Source organism: Brassica oleracea, unplaced genomic scaffold, assembly GCF_000695525.1.
Source record: "Brassica oleracea var. oleracea cultivar TO1000 unplaced genomic scaffold, BOL UnpScaffold00673, whole genome shotgun sequence".
Taxonomy (NCBI): domain Eukaryota; kingdom Viridiplantae; phylum Streptophyta; class Magnoliopsida; order Brassicales; family Brassicaceae; genus Brassica; species Brassica oleracea.
In genome coordinates this window covers 6,557-17,996 of record NW_013617434.1, presented here as the reverse complement: position 1 = coordinate 17,996, position 11,440 = coordinate 6,557, and the positions used below count along the sequence as shown (strand labels likewise).

Sequence of the window (11,440 nt, the reverse complement as noted above, 5' to 3'; positions counted from 1 at the left end):
TTGGTGAGGTTTTTAATGAGGAAGTTCTTCAAGGTTCCAAGCTTGACTTAGGATCAACTAAAGTCAAGCTTGAGGAGGAGTGTTAACTTGAAGAGAAGAAATGGAGAAACTAAAGGTGTTGAGTTGAGTTGGGGCTTGTGCAAAAGATAGGGCAAGGTGTCCAGAAGTGTTCTGATGGATGTGCAAAGTTAGGGTCAAGTCTAGGAGAGACTTAGAAGTGTATTTGGGAGCAAATGGGCGAGTGTGCAAAGATAGGGCGAGGCAGTACGGACGTGTACGGATAGTACGGATCCGTACGGACCAGGGCGACCCAGATTTGCATAACTCGACCATTTGAGGAGTTTTGAAGTTGGTGCAAAGTCCGGGCAAAAACAGACGTCCCGGAAAAGCTTGTGCAATGTCTGGGTGTGATTAGGACATGTCCTGATGGTTCTGATCGTGAAAAATCAAGAAAGCATCAAGAAGATGCCTTGTGGATAAGGCTGGTCAATGTGTCCAAGAGAAGGAGCCAATCAGATGAGGATAAGGCAGCAAGGTGTGAGCTGTCATGAGCTGTAAAGAAGAACCAGCTTGGACCATGTATCTGGACAGATACATGGGATTATTCATGTGAGCCTAAAAAGAGCCAATGAGCAACCAGCCTTCCCTTGACCTGATTTGAATCAACCAATCAGCTTCATACTGTCCTAAACCTACCAACTAGACTCCCTCCTGTCCATTCATCTCTCAAGTCATTTATCAGCCATTAGATTAAGGGTTTCTAATGTTTCAGATTGTGAAAGCTTATAAATAAGCATGTAGATGTCAATTTGTAACTCTTAAGAGAGTTAGGGGGGTTTCCCCTTCTCCTTCATAATAGAAAAGTGTTCTTGGATCAGAATCCCTTAATCTCTCCCTTTCTTAGTCTCTAATCTCTCAAAGTCTTTTGTTTCTGATCTAAGTTCATACTTACTTGGCTGTTGGCGAGTTACATGTATCACTCCTTGTGTACCTAACACCACCACAACTCAATGCAAGATCAGATCATCCCATTGGGATCAAACTAAGATCATTCATCCTGTTTGATCACCAATGCCACAGCAATATATAATACTTGAAACAAGCCAGACAATCAAGGAAAGAACAAGCAGATTTCAATCTCTAAAATGACAATGTAAGCTCTAAACAATACATTAACATTCTAGGTTCTCTTTTTTTAAGTTCTCTAAATGCAATGCAAGCTTACATCAGTACATTTGCAATTTAGGTTCATTTTTAAATGGATCACTACATGAGTGCACAATCTTAAAGCATTAGCTTATATGAATGCAACATGTTCAATCCATGAGCAATATTAAAGCTATGCACAACAGTTTCAATCAAAACCAATGAAGCAAGCAACTTAGACAATTTCTAATTGATGCTAGACTTTCATTGATGGATTAAACATAGGCATTAGCATCATACCACATTAGGATTGAACGACATTATGAGACATGCTTATGTATGCAAAACAGCTTTTCAAACATGATGCAAGCAGTAGAGACATTCTACTCAATTCTACAACACATTCATGATGATTCAAGCTATGGCAACACACAAGACAATGCAATAACCAAAACATGAGATTCTGGGACTCTAGACACCACTCACAGCACAATAAATAAAGACACAAGCTCTTATTAAGGGTTAGGAGGTTTGCTTACAACCAAGAGATCCGAGCTGATCTCTTGAACCTCCATGGACACGGCTCACTTGAACTTGGCAGGTTTGAGGCTTGGATTCAGTATCCAACACCTCTCCTTGATGTGTCCATCCCTCTTGCAATGCTCACACTTCAGGCCTCTTCTATCCCCCTTCTTGTACACCGGCTTCATGGACTGAGAGCTTCCTTCAGCGTGTGAGGCAAAGGTAAGTGGTTCCTTTGCTCCAAACAATCCGTGTGAGCCCACCTCCTTTTGGACTTGAGCACACACCCCTTCATAGGTAGGTAGCTTCTCAGACCTCAATAGGGTTTGATGAGGCCGCTGAAAGAGGGACTGAGAGTTAGGAGCAGCCCAAACACTTTATCTTGCTCCCTTCATTCATTCAACACATCCGGCTCAAATGATTGAGGTCTAAGCATCTCTAGCTCAGACCAAAGGGCTCTGAACTTTCCTAGATGAGTAGTGAACTCCTCTTCTTCTTGGGACATGTTGTTGATGGCCTTCTTGATCTCAAAGACTCGGCTGAGGTTGGACAGGTTCCCATAGATCTTCTTAAGTGTACTCCAAAGCTCTTTAGCACTCTCACAGTAGGAGTAGGCTTCAAGAATGGATGGATCCAAGGAGCTTTGGAGTATGGAGAGGACAGTGAGGTCTTCTTGTAGCCATCTGTCTTCAGAGACCGGTTTGGAACCTGCTTCGCCTTCAGCTTGTGTGGCGACACCTTTGGAGTCGTTTGGAGCATCTGAGATGCAATGGCTCCATAAACCCTTTCCTCCTATGGCTGTCTTGGTTAGGCGTGACCAGAGAAGGTAGTTGGGGCCTTTGAGAGTGACTGGTATGACAATGGCTCGTTTGGACTCCATCTTGAGGATGGAAAGAGCAAAACTGTCAAGGAACTTCTTCAAAGGCTGGCGCTTGGGAGCTGAGTGAACTGAGCTGAACAGGCTTGGGCTGGAGCATGTGTTTGTCGCGGAAGCTTCTACCAGGAGTCTGAGCAACCTGGCTCTGATACCATGTGAGATTTTCAGAGTACAAGTGCTTGAGTGATGTAAGAACAGATGAGAGATTTGTGTATGATGAAGTATGAAGAATAGAAAAGAGATTAGGAGAATCAGAGAGAGTATGTGAGAGATTAAGTGATTGAGGAAGAGTATGAGAGATTAGAGAGACTGAGAGACTTAGTAACAAGATTAAGTGACTTAGTAACCAGAGAATAAGATTCAAGAACAAGTTTATGAAGAAGAGAGACACTCTCAGCTTAAGAGTTACAAAATGATCATACGAGGCGTATATATGCCTTTACACAACTCAAATCATAAACCTAGATCCTAAGGCTGTAAATTAAAGATAAATGGATGGTTAGGATGAGAGGAAGCTGGTCTTTGATGTTCTGGTGCTAGCTGGTCGTGGTTGGACTGAATGGAGGGCTCAGATTGCTTCATTTGAATTGGATGGATCAGATGAGTCAAGGCTGTAAAGGTAAAGCACCTTTACCTTTCCAGCTCATACCAACAGCTCACCTTATCCATTTGATTCTTCCTTTGCCTCCAAGACTCCCCAACGGACATAAGGAAAGGATTGGACCGCCCACACATTGCACATCTTGATTTGGGCTTAACCGGATGACTTGGGCGAGAGGAGTGGGCTGTACGGTCATTGGTACGGACCTCCTGTCCGTACCACTCGCCCTATCTTTGTACATTGCCCTATCTTCCTTCTTGGTTGCACCAAGCACCTTCATGGATCACCCTAGACCGTACAACTAGCCCTAGCTTTGCACCTCATGGCCATTTTCTCTCTAACTCCTCCAAAGCCTTCACATGATCAGTCTAAGTCTTTCCTAGATTTAACTTCTCAAGATAACTACTTCAGAACACTTCTGAAGCTTGATTGAACTCTTCTGGACATCTTCTAGAGCTTGCCCTATTTATGTACAAGCTCTATCCTCTCTTCAGTTCAACAGGCACCATCACAAAATACAAACACCCAAAGATCTTCATATGCTCCAAGGAGGGCTTGTACTGATTTAATACCTCAAATGGTGATTGCCCTTGCAGGATCAACGTTGGTGTCCTATTGATGAGATAACAAGCTGTAGCAACCCCATCACTCCAAAACTTCTTAGGCACATTGGATTGAAACATCATGGACCTGGCTACTTCCATCAGATGCCTGTTCTTCCTTTCAGCCACTTCAGCTTGTCTGATGTAGTATTCCATGCTGAGATAGATGGAGCTTGAATGCTTGTCCCGTGTACTCTCCTCCATTATCTGACCTAAAAATTTTTATCTTGGCATTGTAATGGTTAGTCACATAGGTTTGATAGTTTTTAAATGCATCAAGTACCCTATCTTTGGTTGGAATTAAAGTTAACTAGGTGTATTTGGATTTTTCATCAATGAAAGTTACATAATACTTATGGTTTTCTCTAGATAAGCAGGGAGCAGTCCAAACATCTGAATGAATAAGATCAAAACACTTCTTATAAACCGTAGTAGACTTGTTAAAGACAGGTCTACAATGCTTGCCAAAAATACAAGCTTCACAATCATTATTCTCAAAGGAAACACCTGGCAACATCAGTTTTAAAGCCTTATTATGAGGGTGTCCTAATCTAGCATGCCACAATGCATTTTTACTTAAACTAGAACCAGAAACAGAAGTAAACGAGCAGCTATAACTAGAAACAGGAGCAAGATCTTCAAGTAAATACAATTCTCCTTTAGTCACTCCCTTTCCAATCATCTTGCTGCTTTTAATATCCTGAAACTTCACATCATTAGGACTGAATATGACATTGCATTGCAAATCAGTAGCACACTTCTTAACAAATAGCAAATTTGAAGTGAATTCAGGCATGTAGAAAGCTTTAGTTTCCTTATTAAACAGTTTAAGACTTCCTATTCCTCTAATAGGTATCTTATCTCCATTAGCTATCATCACATTTCCATTCATTGGTACAATGTCTTTAATCAAACTAGTGTCACTTATCATATGATGAGATGCACCAGAATCAACTACTAATGGCTTAATGCTATGAGTGCTAGCAATATGAGCAAGGATACTAGATGGTTTGAATGCATGATCATTTCTAGCAAGATTTGCAATCCTAGATGGATTTACCATTTCTATCAAATTCTCATGCATCCTATCAGTTCTAGTTAGATCCTTATAGTTCTCTATAGCCCTAGCACCAAAAGAGTACCCAAAGGTGTTACCATTCTCCTTGAATATCTTAATGAGGGCATCAAGATCAGATCTCCTTAGATACTCTTGATCATTGTTCCCACGGTAACTTGGTGCTCCGGTGTAGGCTACAAGAGACTTTCCATCACCTGCTTCACGCCCATCTATCTCCTTTCCTTTGCTTGTACCAGCTCCACTTGTCACATCCGAGACATTAGCCCTTGCCTCACGGTCTTTCATGAACTTGGCCGGCTTGAGATGTGGGTGAAGTATCCAGCATTGACTCTTCTTCTGGCCATGCTTCTTGCAGTGATCACAGCTCCCATTGAACCTCCTCTCCTCATACTTCCCATGCACAGCCTTGTTTGCTTGAGGAGCTTCACTTCCTTCCTCTTGAGTTGCTCGATGTTGAGATGTGTTGAGGTATATTAGAAGGCATTGAGGAGTTAAGGACATGAGAAAGGAAGGGAGTGAAAGGAAAGGGATTAGAGAGTGAGCTAAGGAATGGTACGGATGGGCCATCCGTACACTGACCGTACCAAGGTGAAACTAGGACGGTAACTTCACCGAGTAACTCGTATGAACCGAGGTGAAGTTACATTCGACCAAAAGCTTATCCAGACGTTGGAGTGGATAAGGGAGGCGCGGCTTGACAGCTAGGACAGGCTAACTAAGGCTGGAAAGGAAGAGCATCTTGGACTTGGATCAGGAAGATGCCCGAATGTGTGAGGCCAGTCATTGGCTGGTTTAAACTAAAGCAAAGGGTCTTCCCTTGACTTCACATGCTTATCTACTCTTGTGTTTCGAAAAACCTTAATGTCTAGGACTATATATAATGTAACCTCATCAGTAATAAAGATCAGACAGTTCTAATCAATTCATCTCTCTATACATTTCACAATGATTCTCCATTAGTCTCTTAATCTCTTATTCTCTCTTAATCTACTCTAATCTCTTTTATATTCTCATCTAAACTCAGATTATCTAATACATTCCTCAAAAGTCATATGGTATCAGAGCCAGGTTGATTTCAATATGAGTTCTTTGTGTTTTTCTCTTGAAGATTCCAGCTTGAAGCTTTAAGAGATCAAGTGAGTGTGTTTGGAGTGTTCTTGGAAGATTTGACATCACAAGGGTTTCATCTACTTTTGGGAGATCTTATCTGGTTCTTTGGAGGTTCTTTGAAGATTCAAGACAAGATACAAGGTGTGTGAAGCTGGTGTTGCGAGTCTAAGTCCCAAGATCAAGTCTTTTTGAAAAGCTGTTGAAGTGAAGCTGCTAAAGATGGAAAGCGGTACAAAGATGAAGGTTGCGGTGACTTTCAAGGGAATAAGTGTTTAGAGATTAGAGTCTCAGATTCAAGAACTAGTTTTTCAATTCCATGAAGGAGAGGGGAAATCCCCCTAACTCTCTTAAGAGTTACAATTTCGTCCATACATCTGTTTATTTAGGCTGTTAAAATCTGAGACATCATAAACCTATATCTAATGGCAGTAAATCACTTAAGAGGAATAGATGGTGTAGATGAGCTGGTCTTGTTGCAATCTGAGTAGTTGATGCTGATTGGTTAAGAGGAGATGGAGCCTGATTGGTTTAATTCAAAATGGGGATGGCTGAACTGTGATTGGCTCTCCTTAGGCTCCTCCTAATCTGTCCACAGATCAGTCGAGGTTCATGGTCGTGGCTCCCCTTGTCTTTACAGCCAAGGCCATCCTGTCCCATGACCAAACTAGCCAATCACACTCCAATGGCATCTTCTTGATTCTCCTTTGATGCCATCTGATCAGAACCTTATCCACATGACTGGGACCACTTTTATAACTCCCAAACCTTGCCCAGACATTGCACAAGCTTTCCCGGGATGTCAGGTTGGCCCTATTTTTGCACCAACTCCTAAACTTCTCAAATGGCCGAGTTATGCAAATCTGGGTCGCCCTGGTCCGTACGGATCCGTACTGTCCGTACATGTCCGTACTGCCTCTCCCTATCTTTGCACACTCGCCCATTTGCTCCCAAATACACTTCTAAGTCTCTCCTAGACTTTGCCCTAACATTGCACATCCATCAGGACACTTCTGGACACCTTGCCCTATGTTTTGCACAAGCCCCAACTCAACTCAACACCTTTAGTTTCACCATTTCTTCTCTTCAAGTTAATTTCGTCCATCATGCTTATTTATAAGCTTACACAGGTTTACACAATCAGAAACCTATATCTAATGGCTGATAATAACTTAAGAGGAATGGATGGTGTAGATGAGCTGGTCTTGTTGCAATCTGAGTAGTTGATGCTGATTGGTTAAGAGGAGATGGAGCCTGATTGGTTTAATTCAAAATGGGGAAGGCTGGACTGTGATTGGCTCTCCTTAGGCTCCTCCTAATCTGTCCACAGATCAGTCCAGGTTCATGGTCGTGGCTCCCCTTGTCTTTACAGCCAAGGCCAGCCTGTCCCATGACCAAACTAGCCAATCACACTCCAATGGCATCTTCTTGATTCTCCTTTGATGCCATCTGATCAGAACCTTATCCACAAGACTGGGACCACTTTTATAACTCTCAAACCTTGCCCAGACATTGCACAAGCTTTCCCGGGACGTCAGGTTCGCCCTATTTTTGCACCAACTCCAAAACTCATACTTCCCAACAGGTTGCTTCCTCTTCTAGAATAACCACCAAGCTCATTCTGATCATATAAGCTTCAACACTTCTTAGCCTCTTCATGTAGCCGGTTTGATAGTCCCCCTCTCAACTGACTTCTCAGCCATCTTAGAAAGGCTAGGATGCGGCCGCTTCATCTTTAAAACACCAGTGAGGCTGAGCAATACTTCAAACTAGGCTTGCCCTCTTCATAGACCTGATTTGAGTCTCCCCCTCTCAACAGACTTCACAGCCACTTTAGAGAAGCTAGGAAACGACCAGGAACATCTTCAGTGAGGCTCAAGCGATGGTACCTGATACATTATCCCAAAGGTGCATCTGTACTTATCAAGACACATCACACAATCTATTCAAACTTTGTAAGTATCATTTCTAGACTTTGATTTGAAATGATGAATGTATTGAATTGAATTGAGCTTAGAACACTTCCCTTTTGTTTTGATGAGTTCCCACTCGGCCATTGCACCATCTCCATGGCACCATCAACTTCTTGTAAAAAGGCAGAATGGATTCATCAGCTTCTCATCAATCACTTCACCATAGAAGCCGCTTTGATGAGTTCTCCTTCACCCTTAGACTGCCTAGACTTGTTCCGGCTGATGATCCTTTGTAGGAGTCTTTGCAAAGACTTGTTACTGACCATGGATCATATACATTAAGACTCCCCCTCAAGCTTAGAACCGAGACTAGAAGGAGCTAAGCTTGTGATGATCATATGAATCCCCATGGTCTTTTAACTATCAGTCTTTCATGATAGCTTTCTTCTTGTGAGTTTACTCTCTTCCTTAACCAGGAACTAGGGTGTTTGAATCACCATAGAGAGCCTCACAAGACACACCTTCTCATTACATAATTACCCATGCTACACTTCTTGTAGACTTTGGACTGGATATGTCCATTGGTATTATGCAATGGCCATCTATCATTGCATAATCAATCACACTACACTTCCTATAGATTATGGACTAACATGTCCTAGTGATGATATGCAATGGCACAAGACCTTTGTCTCTACATTCTTGGCTGTTGGCGAATTACATGTATCACCTTCCTTGTGTACCTAACACCACCACAACTCAATCCAAGATCAGATCATCCCATTGGGATCAAATCAAGATCATCCATCCTGTTTGATCACCAATGCCACAATAATATATAATACTTGAAACACGCCAGACAATCCAGGCAAGAATAAGCAGATTTCAATCTCTAAAATGACAATGCAAGCTCTAAACAATACATTGACATCCTAGGTTTATATTATTATTATTATTATTTTTTTTTTTTTAAAGTTCTCTAAATGCAATGCAAGCTTACATCAGTACATTTGCAATTTAGGCTCATTTTTAAATGCATCACTACATGAATGAACAATCTTAAAGCATTATCTATATGAATGCAACAGGTTCAATCCATGAGCAATATTAAAGCTATGCACAAAAGTTTCAATCAAAATCAATGATGCAACCAACTTAGACAATTTCTAATTGATGCGAGATCTCACTTCTTCTTCTCCTCTCATTGCAATCACCCTTCTGAATTTGCCATCATGATGGAATGCTTATGGAATTTTTAGCTACTTCTTCAATCACCTCACACTAGAAGCCGCCTTGATAGAGTAGCCTTCTTCTTCACACAGCCAAGAGTGCTCTGTCTTAGTTTGAGCATCCTCTAGAATAGGCACGCCACTGCCTAGACCCGGTTGGCTTCTTCTTCAGGTACTTGCAATGGTAAGGAGAGGAACACCAGTGAGCTTAAGTGAGTTTTAGAACCATCTGCGCTTCACCTTTCTTGTAACAACTCTCCATTGCACACACAATGGGCACCATTCATTCTCTTTCAACTCGGATTTGATGATGAACTAGGAACACCTTTTGTGAACCTGAAACATCACTCAAACTCCAGCAAGGATAAGACACAATTGCATTGGGATCAATCCTTGACTTCATCAAGTTTGATCACCAATGTCTCAGGCTTTATTACACTAGACAGAATCAAGAAAATGTCAAGTTCTTATCTATGCAAGCAACCTTTCTCTAAATACTAAGCAAGACCTTATCAGATTCAAGCCAAAGTATTTAGACAATTTTAACAGCTCCTTAATATTCAACTTAGACTTTAATCTAAATGCAATAATACAAGGCAGCAACAAGACAGTATGCATTAATTAACCTTAATCAGTTTCTAACTCATGAAAGCAAGCATGATTAGATAATATAAACTATCATCTTAACAAGACAATTCAATTTAGAACTGGCATTAAGCATTTCAAACATTTTCAATTGTATTGATATCAATCCTTGATTGATAAATCATCAAATTTGATTCCCAATATCACAAGCAATGCAACAGATAGACACAAGGCATTATAAAGTTCTAATCTTTGCAAGCAAACTCTCTAAGCACCAGCATGATCATAACAGATTCAATACAAGCTACCTAGGCAATTTTAAAGCTTCTTTACTCAGCAATTTAGACATGAATTTAATGCTTCAATGTAAGATAGCCACAAGATAATAACATGCATTAATCTTTATCAGTCTCTAACACATGAATGCAACCAGTTTTGACAGTATGATTTAGCACATTAATACACATTCATTTAGAGCTGGGATTAAGCAATAACATTATCAACCAACATCAGACACAATGCATAACCTTAGGTGATTTCATTCCATGAAAGCAATCAGGTTTAGACAACTTCTAACTCCCTAACAAGCCTCACTAGAATCAGGGTTAAGCATTTTTTAACTTTTCAACCACCAAACAAGACTTTTTAAGCATTCTGGGACAGATTGTAAAATTCATTTTATTTCAGCCCTATTTTTGCACCAACTCCAAAACTTCTCAAATGGCCGAGTTATGCAAATCTGGGTCGCCCTGGTCCGTACGGATCTGTACTGTCCGTACATGTCCGAACTGCCTGGCCCTATGTTTGCACACTGGTCCATTTGCTCCCAAATACACTTCTAAGTCTCTCCTAGACTTTGCCCTAACTTTGCACATCCATCTGGACAATTCTGGACACCTTGCCCTATCTTTTGCACAAGCCCCAACTAAACTCAACACTTTTAGTGTCTCCATTTCTTCTCTTCAAGTTAACAGTAACTACCTAGTCTGGTCTAGGATGGTGAAGACTGCTGTGGGAAGCAAGGGTTTGTGGAAGCACATCACATCTGGTGAGGCTCCAAAGCTTATTACCCAAGGAGGAGACAAGGAGAGTGTCTCGGAAGCTGAAGCTGAGAAGTGGCAACAAGAGGACTTGATGGTGATGTCTGTTCTCCATGCCTCGTTGGAGCCATCCATTCTTGATGCTTACAGCTACTGTGAGACAGCCAAGGAGCTGTGGGAAACACTGAAGAAGGTGTATGGAAACACCTCTAACCTCAGCCGGGTCTTTGAAGTGAAGAAGGCTCTAAATGGCTTGGCTGAAGAGGACATGGAGTTCACTAAGCATTTGGGGACGTTCCGGACACTCTGGTCAGAGTTGGAGATGCTGAGGCCAAGCACAACTGATCCGGAGCTTCTAAATGAAAGGAGAGAGCAGTGTTGAGATGTGTTGAGGTATATGAGAAGGCATTGAGGAGGTAAGGACATGAGAAAGCAAAGGAGTGAAAGGAAAGGGATTAGAGAGTGAGCTAAGGAATGGTACGGACGGGCCATCCGTACACTGACCGTACCAAGGTGAAACTAGGACGGTAACTTCACCGAGTAACTCGTATGAACCGAGGTGAAGTTACATTCGACCAAGGGATTATCCAGACGTTGGAGTGGATAAGGGAGGCGCGGCTTGACAGCTAGGACAGGCTGGCAAAGGCTGGAAAGGAAGAGCATCTTGGACTTGGATCAGGAAGATGCCCGAACGTGTGAGGCTAGTCATTGGCCGGTTCAAACTAAAGCAAAGGCTCTTC

The 11,440-nt window shown here is 41.8% G+C and overlaps 1 protein-coding gene across 1 annotated transcript; it reads right to left on the bottom strand.

The window, feature by feature from the left end:
* Window positions 1-959: 959 nt before the first annotated feature.
* Window positions 960-2,600, bottom strand: LOC106319884. The gene is made up of 2 exons (XM_013758286.1): window positions 1,686-2,600; window positions 960-991 (listed from the first exon to the last, which is right to left on the bottom strand). Exon 1 carries the CDS (start codon window positions 2,546-2,548, stop codon window positions 2,060-2,062), a length of 489 nt encoding a protein of 162 aa, XP_013613740.1. The 5' UTR covers window positions 2,549-2,600; the 3' UTR covers window positions 960-991; window positions 1,686-2,059.
* Window positions 2,601-11,440: the final 8,840 nt, after the last annotated feature.

Bases quoted from the DNA above. Each gene is read 5' to 3' on its own strand.
- LOC106319884 (XM_013758286.1), bottom strand. From the start codon at position 2,548: ATGGAGTCCAAACGAGCCATTGTCATACCAGTCACTCTCAAAGGCCCC.